This window comes from Nicotiana sylvestris, chromosome 6 (genome assembly GCF_000393655.2).
Source record: "Nicotiana sylvestris chromosome 6, ASM39365v2, whole genome shotgun sequence".
Taxonomy (NCBI): domain Eukaryota; kingdom Viridiplantae; phylum Streptophyta; class Magnoliopsida; order Solanales; family Solanaceae; genus Nicotiana; species Nicotiana sylvestris.
Window position 1 is genome coordinate 9,024,089 of NC_091062.1, and position 22,403 is coordinate 9,046,491.

Here is a 22,403-nt window from a genome sequence, read left to right on the forward strand (position 1 = left end):
TTGAAAAGACGGATTAGTCCTCCCGATTTAACTAAAATGTCTATTAAGCCATTAATTTCTTATCGCCATTTTGGTGAAAAATGACAAACTGGTCCCTTAAGTATGTTTTTGAACAGTTTTGACCTTTTGAGTTGAGAGCAATTCTAGTCTCGGTCAAATATTTAACAGATTCATAATTTTAAATTTAAAGGAAATTGTGAAAGAAATAATTTAATAATAGATACCACCCATCAAATGCCAAAAATTATAACACCCAAAGTTATATTAGACACTAAAAGTATTAAAAATAGCATAAATTACACCTCAAAAAAATACAACCGAAATATAAAAAAAAAATAGACCAAATACTGGAAAAATTGCAATGCACCTCTGGATGTGAGATCTCCTTAAATCTTCTTTTCTTTAATATTTCTTATTAAATTTTAAAAAAAAAGTTCGGTTAAATATTTAATAAGGACTAAAAATGCTGATTTTTTGCAAATTTAAAGGATCAAATTGCTCAGATTATATTTAAAAGGCTATTTAAACTTTTTCCAAATGTAAGAGACCATATTTTTCGCCCATCCTGGTTCGAATGTTTCAATTGGTTTCCTCGGACATACAGCAACGTGGCAGTCTTTTATTCGGTAGTGCTACTTGGCTTTTTTAATTGTCTTACTCTTTTGGTTCCGGGGTAAAAATGGAAAAGTATGTTACATTGCAGAAAGTGAAATTGCACCTGGTTCCTAAAACTTTGTATTATTACAGAAACTCCTCGGTCAAATCTTAAAATTGCAACTGCATATATTTCATGAGAGTTGTGATTTTTCAAACTCTATTTCAGATTTTATTGATTTATTTCATCTTTGAATCAATTTTTTTTTGGTTAACCATGCAGTACCTGTTAATAGCATTTATTGAAGATAAAATGTTTTTCTCATACTATGTTATTATTTATTTATTTTGTTATTGAAGATCGTACCATGCAACAATAATAAGAATCCCCGAAAAATATTTTCTTATTATCAAACACTAAATGTGACTTTCTCGTAAAAAAAATTAATAAATAAAATAAAACTTCTGTCATATATAACAAAACACTTAAATTTTGTGTTATTGGATGAAATTTATTAATTCATTAACTTGAATAAGATAATTAAATCTTTTACCAAATAAGATAATTAATTGAAAATTTTATTCTGGATTTTTTTTTTTGAAAATGCAATTAGTGCCACATAATTAATATTTCTTACATTAATAACTTCTCCTAATTGGAATAATATTAAAAAAATGTTTTTATAGTATCAATTACTAGAGAAATTATATATAAGGTAGAATGGGTCAATTTCTTATTCCCTTTTATATAAGAAAAAAAAAAGAATAGGATAAAGTAGGCCTTATAAATATTTCAAACCTACAACCCCCATTCCTTCAAACGAGTTGGACTGGCCGAAAATAAACCGGCTTCGAAAAGGAGAATCCAAATTCCGATTGATTAAATAGTACTCCCAATTCCGACGTCTTCTTCGGCGAGTTCACTCCACGCTCCGGCGGGTGCTTTCCTTCATCTCCTTCTCCGGCGAATTCAGCTGTGAAATCGAATTGTAAGCACCTTTCTTCTCTCCCTGTATTTGCTTCTATGCGCATCTCTTCAGGCCGAAACCCTAATCTCTTTTTTATTCAATTATTTTTGTGAATTACGAACTGTGATTTAGATCTTATGCTTTGTATATACTCTCGGTGCATAAATAATAGCCTCAAATATGCTTTGTATAGTGCTTTGTATTTTTGCTAGTTAAATAGTGAATATGGCCAAAAGATTGAATCTTTATCAGTATTTCGTGTGTTTTAAGCAGTTTTAGACGTTAGCACTATTACAGTAGGTCCGTTGCTTCCTAGTAGGGATTTAACCTTTCATAGGTTTATACGTGCAGAAAATTAACAGAATATCGAATACTTTTTTTCTGTATGCCCATAATTTTGGCATCAGATGAGTTTAAATGGAGTAACGTGTTCAGTGATGATTCATATAGCCGACCTCAACTTGTTTGGGACCGAGGCGTTATTGTTGTTGTTGCCACGTCTGTTTCCCTGATAATATCTCTTTGTTCCAATCAATCCATCAACACCAGTTGTTAAGCTAAGGTTAATACGTTAGAGTTTCGATAATTAAGTAATTAACCCCTTTTATGGTGATATTGAAGTTTAGGTATTTGGTACTACTTAGTATTTAGTTGGTTCCTTTTTATCAGCGGCATATTTTTTAAGGTTCATTGAGATATAGTTTATTGATCTACTGACTTGTACCTGTCTTTTTCTCTCTGTACAGTAGGTGGAGGAATTTTAAATCCAGGGTCTTCAGCATGGCGTCTCTCAAGGAACTTCTCCCAGCAGCAAAATCAGCTACCAGTACATTTTATGACCATACAAATGACCCGTGGTTCAAGAATAGGTTCGGTGCAACTGAGGCAGAGAAATCTGCTGTTATCAAGGCAACTCCGGTGCCCTCTTATCTAAAACGGGCTGGTTTTAAGCCATCTAAGCTCGAGGATTTTGGGGATGGAGGAGCATTCCCTGAAATCCATTACGCTCAGTATCCACTCGATATGGGCAGAAAGAAAGACTGGAAAGCTGGGGGAAAGACTTTGCCTGTTACCGTGGACGAGCATGGTGAAGTAAGATATGATGCAATTGTGAGGCAGGGCGAGAACACAAAGAAAATTGTTTATTCTCAGCACAAGGATCTTATCCCGAAGTTTGTGAAGGACGAGGATGAAGAAGAGATGGATTTGGACGAGAAGCAGAAAGTAATCGATGAGACAATGCAGGAGACTAAGGCAGCACTTGAGAAGATTGTAAATGTGCGGTTGAGTGCTGCACAACCCAAAAATGTTCCCACACAATCTCAAGACTCCAAGTTTATTAAGTATAAGCCTTCCCAGCAATCGGCAGCTTTTAACTCGGGTGCAAAGGAGAGAATTATTAGGATGGTAGAGATGCCTGTGGACCCGATAGAGCCACCGAAGTTCAAACACAAAAGGGTTCCTAAGGCCTCTGGTTCTCCACCTGTGCCTGTTATGCATTCTCCTCCTCGTCCTGTTACAGTGAAGGACCAGCAGGATTGGAAAATTCCGCCTTGTATATCAAACTGGAAGAACCCCAAAGGTTACACGATCCCACTGGATAAGCGTCTTGCTGCTGATGGCAGGGGACTTCAAGAGGTCCAGATCAATGATAATTTTGCAAAACTATCAGAGGCTCTGTATGTTGCAGAACAGAAAGCCAGAGAAGCAGTTGCAATGCGGTCAAAGGTTCAGAAAGAGATGATCATGAAAGAGAAGGAAAAGAAAGAAGTGGAACTTCGGGAGTTGGCCCGCAAGGCAAGATCTGAGAGAACTGGTGTAGCACCCCCAGCTGCTGCACCTGTGCCTTCTGAGAGAGACACCATGAATGTTGATGATATGAGTGTGGATTATGAGCGTCCAAGAGATCACCCCAAAGAGTCAAGGGAAGACAGGGAGGCGAGATTACCGCGAGACAAGATACGTGAGGAGCGACGTCGGGAGAGAGAGAGGGAGAAGAGATTGGAGGCAAAAGATGCTGCGATGGGTAAGAAGAGTAAGATCACCAGAGATAGAGACCGTGATGTCAGCGAAAAAGTGGCTCTTGGGATGGCTTCTACTGGCACATCAAGAGGAGAGGTCATGTATGACCAGAGATTGTTTAACCAGGAGAAAGGCATGGATTCTGGATTTGCAACTGATGATGCCTACAACGTCTATGACAAGGGCCTATTTACTGCTCAGCCCACTCTTTCTACTCTATACAGACCGAAGAAAGATGTTGATTCTGAAATTTATGGAGGTTCAGATGAGCAGCTGGACAAGATCATGAAGACAGATCGCTTTAAGCCTGACAAGGCATTTGCTGGAACATCCGAGAGGGCTAGTACAAGAGATGGACCTGTGCAATTTGAGAAGCAAGTTGAGGAAGCTGATCCATTTGGTTTGGACCAGTTCTTGACAGAGGTTAAGAAGGGAAAGAAAGCCATGTCGAGTGTTGGTAGTGGAGGCACCATGAGGGCCAGTGCTGGCACCACGCGAGATGGTTATGAAACGTCTAGCAGAACTCGTATTGCTTTCGATAAGGGCCGTTGAGTTCTCTTCCCGTGATAGCGCCCTTATTTTTCTGGATCCATCTTGGCTGCATCTCTGCCAATGCCTTGCAGAAGTTCAACATCAAGTTGTCTTTCATTTTACTATTTGCATCAGCATGAAATTACTCTTCTACTATTGATATTCATGCTGTTGTAACATATCTCCGCTATTGCAGTGTGAAGTTAAAATTGTTTTAAGTCATCCTCTCAATCTTCAGGCTGTTGGAACATGTTCAATTATTGCTGCAACTGCTTTCCTCCTTGACAACCAGTGATGAATTGGAAGATGATGAATACATATCGCTTAATTAAATTATGTGATTTTGACCGTTGGATATATAAATTTGTTTGGATATGTGAAATTTCAGGGAATTTTTTTGTTTTTTTAGTGCAAATTGTCTGTGTTTTCTGGTGTAAGGCCTTTGCTTTCGTCTTAATGATCTTTTGGTCCAAAGGAACTCGCTCTTTGCACAATAATCATGTGACCTAGGTATCTTTTCAGGAAAAATTTATCCATACTGGATGTTTATACCAAATCAATGATTATAAGACGTATGTCTTTTATACACATATTATCACTTAATCATGATTAAGCGTTATCTATTGTCACTTTAATTTTAACTAAAGTTAAATTGTTTGGTTTGGTGTAAATACCCTGTGCAAGTTTTTATGGCATCTTTGTATCATGATTCAGGGCATAATCAACTGAGTAAATGAAGTTAATCAAACAGAAAGGTTGTTTTATTGAACAAAATGGTTGAAGACCACTCAAAAACCTATGCAAGGCAATAGAGTTGTACCACAAAAAGAAAGGAAGAAAAGAAAAGAATAATGGGTTAAGTAGCAAAAATTTGCTAGCACAAAACCTTTTGGCACTAGAATTACCAAACCTTATTATACTTGTACAATGACTCATGTATTTACTGGTTAGACATACCTCTCAGCTGTAACCTGATGTATTTGTTGGTTAAACTGACAGAATATGATTCAATAGAGTGTTGTCATCTTTCTGTTCTTGATACTCTAGCAATCTACAATCCAGTTTCCGTATCAATAACTGCTATACTTTGCCAAAGTTCTGTTTCCTGTTATAACAATATGCCTGTCTTCTTTCAACTCATTCTCACTCAAACTAAATTGTCTGATCTCTCAGGTAGCAACGCTTGCTTTTACACGTTCACCATCCGAACTTAATGTTGTTTCCAGGTACATACTGATCTTAAGCTCATTATCCAACTCAGTCATCGTGTATTTTACATTGCGAACCTCTTCTGGAATTCCATTCTCGTCATGAAAGCTAGAAATTTCTGTTTCATTAGTCTGAAATTCTACTTCTGCCCTATTTACAACATATTCAGATTTCTTCATAATGTTTGTGTCTTCATGTTGAGAATCACCTTCATCGGTGATCCTACTTCTGATTCGATCACAATTGTAAGAATTTCGAATCTGATACAGCAACCAGATGCAAACAACTATGATAAATATAAACTGAAAAACTACTTTGGCCTTGACTGTTTTAACTCTCTGGTTCTGGCTACTAGCTAACCGAGGGGCTTCTGGAAACAGCCTCTCTGCCTTCCAGAGTAGGGGTAAGGTTGTGTACATCTCATCCTCCCCAGACCCCACTTGTAGGAATTCACTTGATTTATTGTTGTTGTTGTTGTTGTTGTTCCGGCTACTAGCTGTGGTATTATTCATGCTTTTTAACAGTTGTTGTAAACAGTTCTTGTATTGAGACTAAAGATGAAGTGCTTAGAGATATGACATTTCAAATGCAAGTTTAATATATTAGAATTCATTAGAGTAGGATCAATTATAACATGACAAAAACAGTTGGCTCACACTTCTTAAACTTTTATTCTTTAGGTGAGGAACTTGGAATAAGTTTTCTTTTTCAAAATTGCTCATACAAGATATTAGCAGAATTGGAATTTATCTAATGTGTTAGCTTACACATGTGAGAAATAAACAGAATACCACTATAGAATGACCAAAGAAATCTACATTCAGTACTTGAGTGCTTCCAAAATTGAAGAATTAACTTAAATAGCTGCCCGCCTAATTTTTTAAACTAATAATAGCTGGCAGATGAATAATATATGTATAACTGTAATATATAACACAAGAGATCGGTAAATAAATAAAGCACAGGAGATCTTTGTAGGATTGTTTTCTAATATTGAAACTATAACCGATCATAGGAGATCATTTCCTCGTTTATAATGATGCAGTGGTTTTTTACATAGAAAAAGCTTCATCAATATTATTAGCTGTAGAAAAGTGGAGTACTATAATTTGTTGATTTCCAATTTTTTGATCCGTTTATCTTACAATTTCGATTTACAATGTACGTCCATAAAGATCTCAATGAACCTTATATATTTGACTAACGATTGTAATTATTTTTGGTCTAGAGGCCATGTTAAAAACCTTAAAAATTTTGGCTTTAAATGCTATTGTGGGATATCGAAGCATAAGAAACTATGCAAAGGTTACGATGAAGTAATTGCCAGGTGTAAACTTCTTATAGGTCACTTTCCGTATAATAAACTTGTGGGTGGCAAATGGGCAGATTGGGCTGAATTTGGGCAGGTCAATAAATGGATCATTGCCCAACTCAGCCCAAAGTGTACTTGGGCTAAGATGGGCTAAACAATGGGTCAGAACCTAACGCACCCAATTTGACCCATATTTTAGAACTATGTTCATCTTGCATAAAAAAGCCTTTTACCTTAAAATGTGGAAGTTAAAAAATATTTAGCGGGTAGGGGTGGGGGTAGGGGAGTCAGAGTGGGTGAGTGGTGTAGAAAAACGAAAAAACATAAAACAGGAAATTTAAAATACAAAAAAAAAAGTTAAAAACTTTTTTGAGGGGGTTTGCGCGGAGGGGGGGGGGTAGGGTGGTGTAGGAAAAAAAACAGAAAATTAAAAATACAAAAAAAAAGTAAAAAAAATAATTTTGAGGGGTTTGCCAGGGGTAGGGGTGAGTGGTGCAGAAAAACAAAAAAATAGAAAATTAAAAATACAAAAAATAAATAAATTTGAGAGGGTTTGCGCGAGAGGGAGGGGTAGGGTGAGTAGTGCAGAAAAACAAAAGAACAGAAAATTGAGAGCTCTTTGTTTTGGGTGAGTTTCATAGGTTGTATTTGGGCTGCTTAATGGGTTAGAATGGGCTATAAAAATAATGTGTTAAATTGGGCTCAACCCAAATTAACCCATGAGCTAAAATGTTTGTAGCTCAATCGATTAATCTCTGGACGGGTTGGGCGAGTTGGATGAATTTGGGCTCAAATTGCCACCCCTAAATAAACTGCAAGGTATATTTTTTTAAAAGAAACTTGAATTCTAAAGGTTTTACAAACATATTTTCCAAATTAAAAATTTGTTCCTTTTTTGTTTGACTTGAACTTCAATTATGGTATAGATTGTAGCCAAAAAAATTGTTCGGGTGCATTCAAATAGCTCTTCAACCACTTTCGCCAGAAGGACACATGTATGATACCCACACAATTATTCCACCACTTAGTCACAATTTCAAATGTATGATACTTTCGCCTTCAATCAATCATTTACATCTTGTAGTTATTGCACTTGCAATTTGTTCCAAGTGACCAATCTTTCATTGAGGACCCAAGAGGCAATTTTATGCGTGAGACGTGGTGATCAATGAAAGCATACACCATTACTAAAGAACTCAATATTGGCAGGTTAGTCCAGTGTACGAAGCATTTTGTGTCTGGGAAAGGGCCATATTCTAAGGATGTGATGCAGACAGTCTACTCTAATACAAGCATTAGTAGTTGTTTTCAGGACTTGAACTCGTGACCTATAGGTTACATGTATGGAATACAACTTTATTGTCGATCCAAGGTTGCCTTCACTAAAGAACTCAACATCAAAATTCTATTATTTGTTTAAAACTTTAAGTTTAATGGATTGAAATTGGAAAAATAATATATTCGTGGTTGAGACTATGAATGCAAGTTGTTAATTGATTGGTGATAAGAAGGCCTGCATTAAGAGAGAAGGGGGTGAATGCTAGTTGTTAATTGATGGGTGATAAGAAAGCATGCATTAAGGGAGAAAGAGGTTTACCAAGAACTAATTTGGGGAGAACTAAGAAAAAGACCCTGAAAATAACATGTCTTTTGGCCGTGACCACCAATAATATACGTCAACGGGCGAAGAACGTGAATTCATGGTCTTTTCATAAAAGTAGATATTTTATGTACATAGTTTTTAGTAAAAATAGCACGGTATAGCCAGTTTTCGAACTGATATTCAAAAATAGTCAGTGTTTACGAAGTCAATGAAAAATAGCTACTATTTCGCTGTAACAGAGACCGGTCCAGCATAATATACTGAAGTTCGGTACACCTGTGTATGAACTCCAGCATATTATGCTGGACCGGTATACTTTGCTGACTCTAGTATAATATACTGGAGACTGGAGCACCGGTGCTCCAAACTCCAGTATATTATACTAGACAATTATACTTGCTGGAAATCCATCATATTATGCTGGAATTCCAGCATACTTATCCTGGAACTCCAGTATACTATGCTGGAGTTCAAACATACTTATGCTGGAACTCCAGTATAATATACTGGCGTATTTTTCGGGTTTTGAACAGTATTTTCGCACAGATTTATCTTTACATGAAAAGTGGCTAAATTTCGATTACTTTTGAAACCGGGCTAGTTTTTAACGACCAGTTATAAATCTGGCTATTTTTAAATTTCTCCCTAATTAATCACTATGGTTATAGGCCCATATCATATATACAATTATGAAGAATAACCTAAAATTCAATTCGACTAAAGTCAGTTCCATCGATTTGGTCATATTTTTAAAAGGTTTTGACACCCCCAAGGAAGGGAATAAGGAGAAAATTAAGATTTAACTAGAAGGGTTTGGGAAGGCATCAAAAAGAAATTGGTTTAGTATTACTAATCAAGTAGTATCTATTTTAGACCTACCAAAAATAAATATCCGTTTGGTGGAATGACAAAACCTAGGATCTTTGGTATCTCCAAAAGAAAACAATCCACAGTATTATAAGTACTAACCAGACCAATCACGTAAGAATCGAGTTTAAACAAAACATACTTTTGCAGTTTGCTCCTCACTAAAGCAAAAGTCACAAAGCAATGTCTCCAACATGAATTATTGTTACATCAAGTGCCCTAGTGATGTTGATGTCATTTCTTTAATTTTTTTTGTGACGGTGTTGTCCGAATCAGCTTGCTTGCAGCTCGACCAATTTAATTCGATATCTGTTAGGTAGTTCCAGGGGTGGAGGGAGAGCATTAGTTACGGGATCGGACGAACCAGTAGTTGTTGCTTAAACCATATCTTTGTATTAGAAAATTCATAAAATTTGAATAAATATTTAATTGCGAACCCAGTAACTACGATGAGCTATGGGTTTGGTGACGAATTCAGAACTCATAAACTTCAAATCCTAGCTCCGCCTCGGGGTAACTCTGTCCGTCAAAGCTTAGGCAACTGAGAAGAAATCATCGTTGAAATTTTAACGTGTGACCTCGTGATTCTTCCTCACTTTATTGACTATTAGACCACAACATTGAGTGTAGGCATTTCTTTAATTTCTTCCAATAGCACTTCACTTTCATGAGGAAAGTGATCCTATTAATTTAATTTAAACACCCTGTATAGTTATTTATTAGTAATAGATACTTTTATTTGCTTACTGATTAATTAAATTAACAAAACACTCAATTCTATAGCTAGTGGCTGAATTTATTAATGGAACCTGATGCAGCAACAGAGATACTTTGTTTCTGAGTCTTTGGAGCTTCAGTTAAAATATTAACGTTAATTACAAACAACTAGAAGATGTCTATAACTGTTATTAGCAGACTTGGTAGGTTTTGTTGACCTGATAGCCCATAGTTTAAGTAAGACAAGTAGATGTTAATTATGTCAATCTTTATCTAATTACAACTTCTAATGACGTAAAGAATAGTTTAGAGTTTGTTCTTCTCGTGCACAAAATTTAAATTCTTCCTATTAAGATTTAGTTATATACTGATAGAAGTGTAAACAAATTTTACAATACCAGTACATATTAACAAGAAGAATTATAGCTTGTTTGGCTAAGTTTCTTTTTGGCCAAAAGTGCTTTTTTTTTAGCCAAAAACACTTTTGGCCAAAAATTGAGATGTTTGGCCAAGCTTTTGGAAGGAAAAAAAGTGTTTTTAAGGAGAAACAGAAAAAAATAGCGTCTCTCCAAAAGTACTTTTTGAGAAGCACTTTGAGAAAAATACACTTAGAAATAGTTTTTTAAAACTTGGTCAAACACTAATTGCTGCTCAAAAGTGCTTTTCAAACTAATTAACCAAACACAAACTGCTTCACACCAAAAGTACTTTTGAGAAAAACACTTTTTAAAAAAAAAAATTCTCAAAATAAACTGATTTTTGAAGCTTGACCAAATGGGCTATTAGTCAATTACTTGAAACCACATGTTTTCTCAATTTTGTTTTCCAATCAAAGTAAACTTTTCAAGTTATTATATTTTTAATCTTTTTTCAAAATTCTTTTTGGAGTATGGTCCAGGAAATGGTCAAGACCTGGCAAAAGAAAAGAGCAAAAGTAATAAAGAAAAAAGTACCACAACGGAAAGATCGATGCAGCCAATAATCATTCACTTTTCATATTGTGTCGATAAATCTTTCTATAACAGCCTTGTTTGTTTCATATTTTTTTGGTTGTATAATAAAGTGCTATTATATAAAACATATGTCATAACATAACATGAAAATTGGTTCCAACAAAAAACTTAAATTTTATAATGAATGGTTATTATATGGCGATGATGTTATAGAGATGTCTGACTTTAATTATTAGTATTGTATTTCAACTAGAGCCGAAGCTAGAATTTCAATTTTATAGGTTTCGAATTTTAGGATGATAACTTCAAGTATTAATAACTGGGATCAAAATTTAATATTTGTATATATTCTGATGAATTTTTTAACATAAATATACTGCTCGAGCAAAAATTATTATTAGGTTAAGTTGAACCCACATTCACACTTCTAGTTTTTCCCTGATTTCGACGAAGAGGGTCTGGATTAACCCACTTCCATCCCTAGCCGTCACGACCCGAAATCCATTAGTCGTGATGGCACCTAATCTGACCCGTTAGGCCAGCCAATTAACAGTTAACAAAGATACACTAATCGTGATGACACCTAACCCGACCCGTTAGGTCAGGCAATTAACAGTTAACACAATTCTAATAAAATAAAGGTGATCAACAATTGATATACCTGGATTGCATACAATATCCCAAGGACTGGCAATACAAGATATGAGCTGCTAAGACTGGATTATTGTAAAAACGTATATGAAATAAATACAACTTATGTTTGAACTGTACATAACAGAATTCAACTCTAGAACTACTTAGAGACATGTGGTAGCCACATCCAGAAGGCACGAACATCTTCAGAGTCAGCCCCCGTCATCCACCGCAACTCCTTTCCAAAATCTGCACGCGAGGTGCATAAGTGTAGTATGAGTACAACCGTCCCTATGTACTCAGTAACTAGCTTGACTAACCTCGGTGAAGTAGTGACGAAACTTTTTAGTTAAAAGATACTCGCGGATATAACCTATGCAGTCAACTAACAATAGAAAAATATTAGAACATAACATAATATGGTACAAGGAAACAAATATGCGAAGCTGTAAATGATTACTAGAAGAAATCATGGTTAATATTCCTCAATATCACGACAAGTCCTTTCCTTAGAGCGATAACCAGCAAATCACTGTAGTAAATCCATACTTTCATAGTGTGAGGAATATACTCAAGACGTCAAATTAAATGGCACAGCAACACCCTTCGTGCATTTATCTTATCCTCACTAGTATACGTATAACAATACCAACCAGGTGAAAGAAATGCTGATAATATTAATGACAAAGTAGAAAATACACAAGTAGCAATAATGAACAATGCAGTACATATGGACAACAGTAATAGACTAGGTAGGAGGTATAGGAGTAATGACAACAATTAGGAAAGAAGAACATAATTTCACCTAACTAGCATGGTAGAAGGCATAGATGTGGATATAACAAATAAGAGGGAAAAGCATGATCTTTATGAGCTAACAAATAGAGGCATGAATGATTAACATGATAAAAGGCTTATACTAAAGTGCAATAAAATAGAAACGACATGGATGTAGATATAACAACAAGAAGGAAGGCATAATATTTACAAGTTAAACAGATAGAAGGCATGGACAACATAACAACAATCGAGATAGAGGACAAAGACGGAACAACAACGACAAGTCACGTAGATAACACAGGTGCAACAGTAACAACTCCGGGTAAAGGCATAAATGTATACACAAGGAAAAGATATCACAACATAATGCATGTCCCTCGTCCTCGCATGTACGGAAACACCATTCGTACCATGAACTCATGATAATATAAATAAAATGGTACGGCATCATCCTTCGAGCTTTTACTCTTATCCTCACGTTAATGTAAGTGAGAACACGATAATATAAATGAAACGGCATGGCATAACCCTCCGTGCTTTTACTTTCATCCTCACATGATAATGTAAATAAAATAGCACGACATCACCTTTCATGCTTTACACTCTTCCTCACATGATAATGTATATGCAATGGCACAACATCACCCTTCGTGCTTTACACTCTTCCTCACCAAGCATATGTATATCATTGACAATCAAGGTAGGAAGTATGAATAACATCAAGGAGAGTATTTAAGCAAGTATTCTAAATGAACATCACTCGCAGCTTATATCTTCCTCAAGTACTTTATTGTTCAAGTATTTCGACAAGTCTCAAAATTGATCTTTAACTCAATTATGGAATCCAATATCTCAAGAATGACGGTCGTAGCAATGTATTAATGATTAAATATAGTGATGACCGAATTTAATATATCAATGGCTTCACAAAAATCCGTCAAATTTATAAAGTTATAATAAGCTAAATCTCGGTTTCTAACATTTAACTTCATATTCTTAGTAATGTAGAAGTCAAGTGAGACATGAAACAAGAAGGTCACGTAATTCTATAAGGCACAATTAATCATATAATTTACCCCCGAGCATGATTAACCCTAGCACATGCATATACACTCGTCACCTCATATATGCATCACCCCTGCATGTAACAAAAAAAGCAATTAGTAGGAAAATTTTTTCCAACAAAGTTAGATAAGATACTTACCTCAAACAAGCCAATTCGATACACTAGAAGCGCCATCCGGCTCAATCATCCTCCGAACGGCTCGAAACTAACCAAAGGCAACTCAAATACATCAAATAATACCTAACGAAACAATTCTAAATAATAAAGGTTGAATCTTTGATCAAAACCCCGAAGTCAACCAAAAAGTCAAACTAGAGTCCGCACCTCGGAATCCGACAAAACTCACGGAATCTTACAACACATTCAATTACGAGTCCAACCATACTAGTTTCACTCAAATTCGATTTCGAATCGGTGTTCAAAACTCGAAACTTATTTTATGAAATTATAGACAATTCCTCCGATTCCTCTGTAAAAATCAATAATTAAACGCCGAAAACGAAGATTAATTCATGAAATATAATAACAAACGAGTCAAGAACGTTTACACCAATTCGTGTGCTGAAATTCATCTCAAAAGTCACCCAAACCGAGCTCCAAAATCCCAAAATGTGAATAAACGACCAAAAATCTCGATATATAGTTCTGCCCCAGGCTTGATTGCATCTACAGACCAAATTGCACTTATGCGGCGTCGCTTTGGCAACCAAAATCTCGCTCTTGCGGAAGAACACTGAAGACCAGCCCATCGCACTTGCAGAATTTTCCTGCTTCTGTTTACACACAGGTGCAACAAACCACACACGTTTCTGCACTTCACGTCGCTTTTGCGGCCCTTTTCCCGCCTCTACGACGCAGATGCGCCCAATTTTTCGCATATGCGATAGCTCCAAACACAACCCTTTTTTGCAAGTGCGATACCAGCTCCGCTTCTACGACCATCGTACCTGCGCAATATCAATTGCAGGCGCGGAACACCAGAACCAGCAGCCTCAGAAAATTCAACTTAGACCAAAAATGATCCGAACCAATCCAAAACATGCTCGAGCCCCTTGGGACCTCGTCCGAATATACTAACAAGTCCCATAACATAACACAGTCCTAATCGAGGCCTCAAATCACATCAAACAATGTCAAAACTACGAATCTCACCCCAATTCAAATTTAATGAACTTTCGATTTCCAAAACTCGTGCCGAACCACATTAATTCAACTCGGAATGAACTTAAATTTTGGGCACAAGTCCCACGTGACATACAAAGCTATTGAAATTTCCGGAACCACAATCGGAACCCGATATCATCAAAATCAACTCCCGGTTAAACTTATGAACATTTCAAACCTTCAAATTTCCAATTTTCGCCAATTTGTGCCGAAACCTCCTAGAAGTGTCTAAATGCAAATCTGGGCATATGCCGAAATTCAAAATTACCATCCAGACCTATCGGAACCATCAAAACTCCGATCTGAGGTCAAATATGCAAAAATCCAATTTGGTCAATTCTTCCAACTTAAAGCTTAAATCATAAAACTCATTCTCCAAACAAATTCCGAAATACTTGAAAACCAAAACCGACAATTCACATAAGTCATAATACGTCATATAGAGCTACTCAAGACTTTAAACGGCTAAATGGAATACAAATGCTCAAAACAACCGGTCGGATTATTACACTAGCTCTGCCCATGCCTCTTGCCCGCTTTTATAACCTTTAGATATTGGGGGACCGATAGTACAACAGAGAACATAATCAATCTTTTTCAAATAGCACATGAGCAAATTTGACTCATTTTTGAAAGTATTTAACTGTCGTCCTCCTACACAACTTAGAGCCTCGAGTTCTTCCAACTAACTTAAAAACCATATTAAACTAATTGTTTGTCTTGTCAATTCTATTCGTCGTTCATTTAATTAAGTTGTCCAATACAACTTCCTCTTGTTCATTTTTTCGTTTTTGGTCCAGGTCAGCCGTTTGAAGCAAGGCGTTTAATCTGGCCACAAACCATACTTGGACTACCAAATATTTTGCCTCTCAATTTTCTAGATTCCAGCCGTCTTTGACTTTTAAGGCGAAATTTAATTGTTTTTCTTTTGCCGGGAATTAAAGTTATTTTATTACTATCATATAAATGATGGCAAATATTGGCGAATCTTCAAATACAACTCTCTTTTTTTCTGTTCTTTGAGTATACATGGGATCGGTTTTTTAATTATGTAATTAAAAAATGCACTATTTGAGAATTGAACCGGGGTCTGTACTATAGCAGGATCCTATTTTACCACTGGACCATTGGTGCATTTTATTTTAAGACTGTCTTTTATTTGATTTATACTCTTTAATTGTATTTTCGCACGAAAATAACCAACCAAAGTTGGTCGGTTTTTTAAAATAACCGGCCAAATTAACCGATTTTCTAATATTATTTTTAAATTATTTTAAATGAAAAACCGTAACTTTCACGGGACTCAAAAATAGTTTTTCGCATTTTTGCTCCAAAGAATTGGTCGTTTTTTTGACCGACCATGATCGTTCGATTTTTGCCGAATTTCTAATAGTGAAAGTATGCAAGAGGATTTCGAACCCTAAACTTCTCATTTGGGATGTCCCCTCGGTCATTTGGATTTTAAATACTTGTGAAAGAACATATTCACCAAACTTATCGCGAATTAATTGGAATATATTTTTCATTAGATATATATCAAAACAATATACTAAAAACGCACTACTGGAAAATAGGCCTACGGGAACAGTTGTTTTGGCAACGGTTATTAAACCGTTGCAATAGATTAGGTACGGTAACGGTTACAACCGTTACAATAGAGTTTGGATGAAACCAGCACACTTTAGATACTAAACTGTTCCCGTTGACAGTTCACCATTACCATAGGTCTTCTTTATAGGAACGGTGTTGTCAACCGTCCCAATAGGACTATTTGTAGTAACGATTTTAGAAATTTTGTAATATAGGAACGGGTATTTTGTTCCCTCCTCATTTTCCCCCCTGAATTTTGCTAAACCCGCCAATATAACCCCTTTTTCCTTTTATTTCTTATTTATTTTATTTTGGTAAATATAATAACTAAATTAAAATTTATTCGACACTTCCAATGCTCTCGTCTTCCTCATCAAGCTCGTATTCTTGGCAGCAAACGTTACCAAACCTAAATTCTAACCTTCCTCAAATTACCAGCGAACCTATTCTCACCTTCCTCAAATCACCATCCCAAATCCCTCATTCGCAAATCACCGTCCCAAATCCCCAGCGTTTGGTTTATTCGTAAATCACCAGAAAACTTCCTCAAATCTCATTGATGGTGATTTACTTTCATCTCATCTGCATTTGGTCCTAAATTCCCAAATCCCCAAATCTATTTGTTAACTAAAAATCCCCAAATCTCGATTGCTAACCCAAAACTCCCAAACCCCAAAGTCTCAAACTCCATTTGTTTCACTCGAAGGATCTGAAGAACAGAGGAATAATTTAAAGGCAACGATTACTGTGTAGAAAATATTTTAAATCGCGAGAAAGTTTCGACCCAAAAGGCAATCAGTGAGAAATCAACTTCAGGTAATTTTTCCTTTGTAATTTGGGCATTATATTCTATAATCGTTCTTTTTTCCTTTAAGCTTTATGGTGTGAGAAATGTATATGATTTCACTTCAGTGTATATTCTAGCTTAGTTTCTCGAATTAATTTTCTAACTTAGTTAAGGCACACAAAATACCAAAGCATTTTGGGAGATGACCGAAGCAGCTTTGGAGATTTTTTATAAGTCGGGTCTAGCAGTCAGTTTTCAACAAGTATTCAAATCTCTTTGTTTATATCCCACCAAAACCATGTTCTTCAGAATAAACAATTATTCTAACTGCAACAGAATAAACCATGTTCTCTGTGCTAGTTTGTTTAAATGTTTATGCGAAATCCTCCAGTACGAAATCCCCCAACATATGTCAAACTAGGGACACCGATGATATTTGGTGAGTTAATACAGCTCCACCTGTTTACATAATACTTATTACTTCTAGCTTAGAAAGCTCTTACATGTGAAAGTCCAAAATTGTTGCTTTATTAAAGAAGGTTTCAGATTATTGCTTTAACAAGTCCAAACTCCTATTATCCCTCTCTTTTTCATTGTATACTTTGCTCTAAACTGGATATCTACTATATGTTCCTGCTTATTAGGTTCTATGAACTCTCATTTTCAAATAATATTGTGAACTGAAGCATGGTTTCATGAATCAACGCATGCATATAAGCTTAAGACAATAAAGAGAAAATAGTTATTCCATGCCCATTTTCTTAGCTTATCAATTATGTAAGTATATGTTTTAAAAGCCATTATGGTATATGTTTCTTGGCAAGCTACATGCAAGCAGCCTGTTGGTAAGCAATTAACTGACGAAAAATTTCACGCCTGTGCAAAAGGTCATAATATTTTGTATATGAGTGCTTTATATTACATCTTATATGAAGCTTGAATCAAGCACGTGATTTATCTATCATAACTGCACTAATATATGGTGGTGAAATTTATCTCTTAACTGCTTTAATTGCCCATACCCCAGAAAAACTCTAATAGAGGAAAATCTTTAACATGTTTGAAGTTTTTCTGGTTTTAAATATAAAATTCTTTTATTCTCTTTAGCCCTTTAATATAACTATGACAAAGGTAAATAATATCCTAGAATAGTTGTCCATGAAAGAAATGTCGTGGTTAACAACATTGCAAGAGCTATTGCAGTAAGTTGTGATGAACCAATATAGCTTTTACGCATATAAAGTTCTTCAGAATTGCCAAAATTCAAGGGTTTGAATCTTAGAGAATACTTGTTACTCGTGATTTTAGCATAACTCATGCTATGAATCTGAACTTTGGTGACATATTCTTTTTTTAGTAAATTATTATTCTTCTACCATGTATATTATATTGTTCTGATGGGTTGTGATGAGACTATGTTGTCTTTTGTTTGACTTGGTCTTTTGTTGGATTTATGCTTCTATTAATACAAAAGTGCAACAATTTCACGGGCATAGGTGCTCAACTCTTTGGAAATGGAAAGCATGAATGCAATTATGTAGCCATGTCCTTAGTTCCATCAAACATTAACACTTTGTTGTCTTCAGATGCTCACGTGCTTGTTATAGTGTAGAGGGTCATGCCTTAAAAGCAGTGGTCAATGTCAAATTAGTATGCTTTTGGTTTATTTGATTAGTTTTGTTGATTTACTTTTATCGTATAGGATATCTATGGATAATGGTGATAAAAGTTGGATGAATCTCCTGAGATGGACGGATGAGTATATCCGTGGAGTGAATGATTTTCTTGATAAGGCATTTGAACGAGCCGCCCAAGGAAATGAAATATTATGCCCTTGCAAAAAGTGCATGAATCACTATTGGTATTATAGAAATGTGGTGGAGGATCATTTGGTTGTTCATGGGTTTGTTGATGGTTATACCAAATGGGTTTTCCATGGGGAAGGATTTTCCTCGAGAAATACACCTCATCCAAGCAATAATGATGAAGGTTCTACCATGCGTGACGATATTGATGGACTACTTCATGATACATTTAGAAACATAGAGGGCCAGGAAGAGGATGAAGAAGAAGTTGGGGAAAGACTATCTGAAGATGCAAAGAAGTTTTTTAAATTGCTGGAGGAAGGAAAACAAGAGTTATATCCGGGGTGTGAAAATTTTAGTAAACTGAGTTTCATTATTCGATTGTACTTGCTTAAATCATTGCATGGGTTGAGTAATGTGGCTTTCTCTGATTTATTAGAGTTGATAAAAGAGGCATTTCCATTTGCTCAGGTACCGGAATCTTTCAACAAGGCTAGAAACATGATAAAAGATTTGGGTCTTCATTATAAAAAAATACATGCATGCTCTAATGATTGCATGTTATTTTGAAAAAAAAAATGCGAATATGGATAATTGCTCTATTTGTGGGTCTTCAAGATGGAAGAGTGTCAGTCCTTTGACTAAAGCAAACTCTAAAATCCCTATAAAGGTTTTAAGGTACTTTTCTTTAAAGTCTAGGCTTCAGAGGATATTCATGTGTCCTGAAACGGCTGCTGCAATGAGATGGCATGCTAATGAGCGACCCAATGATGGGAATATAAGACATCCTGCTGATGGGGAAGCTTGGAAGGCTTTTGATTCTTTGCATCCAGACTTCTCTAGAGATCCTCGGAATGTTAGATTGGTTCTTTCAAGTGATGGTTTCAACCCGTTTCGGACCATGAGCATTTCTCATAGCACGTGGCCTGTTATATTAATGAACTATAATTTATCATCGTGGATTTGCATGAAGCCGGAGTATATAATGTTGTCTATGATCATTCCTGGTTCATCATCTCCCGGAAATGATAGAGATGTGTACCTACGTCCATTAATTGAAGAATTGAAGGAGCTATGGGAACTAGGATAGACACATTTGATGCTGAAACCAACCAATCTTTCCGAATGTGTGCTGCCTTATTGTGGATAGTTAGTGACTTTCCAGCATTAACAATGCTTTCAAGATAGAGTACTAAGGGGAGATTAGCATGCCCCACTTGCAATTATGACACATGTTCTCAATATCTCAAACATAGTCACAAGATGTATTACTTGGGCCATCGAAGACTTTTGCCTCGTGATCATCCATTCCGAAGAGATAAGAAGTCTTTTGATGGTAAGGAGGAACATAGACCTGCACCTGCTCCCTTGTCGGTTGAAGAAGTCTTTGAAGAGCTGCTTGAATTCAACAATATCTTTGGAAAGAGCACTAAAAAAAGGCCTCGGAGTGATAAGGGTCCGTGGAAAAAGAGATCCATTTTTTTGAATTGCCATATTGGGTGCATAACAAATTGAGGCACAATCTTGATGTGATGCACATCGAGAAAAACATATGTGATAGTTTGCTTGGGACTTTATTAGAAATAGATGGAAAATCAAATGATCATGAAAAATCTCGCTATGACTTACAAGAAATGGGGATACGAAAGGAGCTACAACCAAGAATAAATAGTGATGGAACTATAAGTGTGGCTAAATCTTGTTTCTACATGGAACCAAAACTGAAAAGTTTATTTTGTACTGTCATAAAAAATGCTAAATTACCAAAAGGGTGTGCTTCGAATATTTCAGAACGCATGCAAGTGAAAGAGTTGAAAATATTAGGGTACAAGAGTCATGACGCTCATTTTATAATGCATTACTTGCTCCAAGTTGCTGTTAGAAAAGTGTTGCCCAAACATGTTTTATTGGCCTTGATTAGGTTGGGAAATTTTTTTAGAGCTATATGTAGTAAGGTCATAAGGCAAAGAGATCTTGAAACAATACAGTCGGAAATTGTTGAAATAACATGCGAGCTTGAAAAGATTTTCCATCCAACATTTTTTGACATAATGCCACATTTGCCTATTCATTTGGTGAATGAAATTAAGCTTGGGGGTCCGGCTCATCTCCGTTGGATGTATCCCATTTAGAGGAACCTATGTAAGTACAAGGCATTTGTACGTAATCGATCTTGTCCAGAAGCATCAATAGCAGAGGGGTTTGTGGCCGATGAGTGCTTGACTTTTTGTTTGAGATATCTACATGATGGCGTTAAGACAAAATTTAGTAGGTACCAAACTGTGGATGATGAGTGCTCTCAAAATTTGTCACCTATATTCCCTAATATAGGCCATCCAATTGGAAGTAATAAAAAGATACTTTTCTCATGGATTCGCAGTTATGCTTTGAAACACATCAATATGCTCTGTTCAATACTGGAGATGAACAAATGGAAAAGTTTATCGAGTAAGATAAATTATATAAACATTTATCTATATTTATATAATTTTTTTATTATATGATTAAAATTGAAATGTTCTTGATTGCAGGGAACATAAAAATTTAATTGTTATTCATAGTAGATCAAATGCATGGGTAAGAGCGAGGGATCACAGTCGAGAATTCAGCAATTGGTTTAAACAGAAAGTTAAAAATATTGTTGCGCCAGATTATTTAAGATTGCTAGCTAAAGTACCTACTATGGTAGCCAAAAGATATACTACATATTTTATTAATGGATACCGATTTCATACCAAAGAACGGGATTCCCGATGCAAGACTCAAAATAGTGGAGTGACTTTATCGGCAATAACAGATAGTTTTGCTAGTTCTAGGGACCAAAATCCCATCAATGGTGAGGTTATCTATTATGGAGCGATTCAGGATATCATTGAGATTGATTATTGGGGTTGTTTTAGGGTTGTACTGTTTAGATGTGATTGGTTTCGTAATGAAATAGATGATTATGGGTTAACTCGGGTGTACTTCAATAGATTATGCAGTAGAGATGACCCTTTTGTGTTGGCATCACAAGTTTATCAAATTTTTTATGTGGAGGATCCAACTGAGAAAGATGTTTATTATGCGAGGAGCAAAGTACCTGTTGATTTGTATGATCTAGAGGAAGAGAACTGTCCTAATATTGGAGACACATTTTGGAGGGAACCTAATAATGACATTAGTTCCTCATCTAGATTACTTGATGTTGACATTAGATGGTCAAGAGAAGACGTACCCGTTGATATCATTGATACTCCATCTAATGCACAAAATTCACACGATACAATAGTGGAAACATCGGAAGAGGAGGATGGGTTTGATGATACTGATTGGGACTGGATGGAAGCAGATGATTAAATAAGAAAATTCTGAAATCTTTTAAGTATATTCTTTTTAGAGTGAGTGATAATGCCTTTTTAAATAAATATTTAATGATTATTTTTATTTATTTCCTTTATAAAATTATTCTGACATGCTTCAATTTTGCAGGATTTGAGATCTGGTAACATTATTGTCGATATTGAATTAAATGATAGAGATTTCGGATACTTTTGTTCGGTTGTTGAGGCTGTCCCTTCTCTCACGTCCTCTTCTGGTTCAGCTGTCCAAGTCTTCAAGTGTGAAGCACAGTTGGTAATTTCTATCCTCCATGAAATTATAGCAACTCTGTGGTCCTTAAAGAGTATATTTTACATGGTGCATTTTGCATCCTATTCCTTATCACAGGGCATCCTTGCTTACATGTTGCTGATTGCTATTGGTCCATGGAAAGAGGACAAGAATATTGGAAAGAATCTAAAAAGATGATCCATTTTTCAAA

General features: G+C 35.7%; 1 protein-coding gene across 1 annotated transcript; it reads left to right on the forward strand.

The window, feature by feature from the left end:
* Positions 1–1,395: 1,395 nt before the first annotated feature.
* Positions 1,396–4,523, forward strand: LOC104225464 (SNW/SKI-interacting protein A-like). The gene is made up of 2 exons (XM_009777264.2): positions 1,396–1,583; positions 2,309–4,523. Exon 2 carries the CDS (start codon positions 2,343–2,345, stop codon positions 4,134–4,136), a length of 1,794 nt encoding a protein of 597 aa, XP_009775566.1. The 5' UTR covers positions 1,396–1,583; positions 2,309–2,342; the 3' UTR covers positions 4,137–4,523.
* Positions 4,524–22,403: the final 17,880 nt, after the last annotated feature.

Bases quoted from the DNA above. Each gene is read 5' to 3' on its own strand.
- LOC104225464 (XM_009777264.2), top strand. From the start codon at position 2,343: ATGGCGTCTCTCAAGGAACTTCTCCCAGCAGCAAAATCAGCTACCAGT.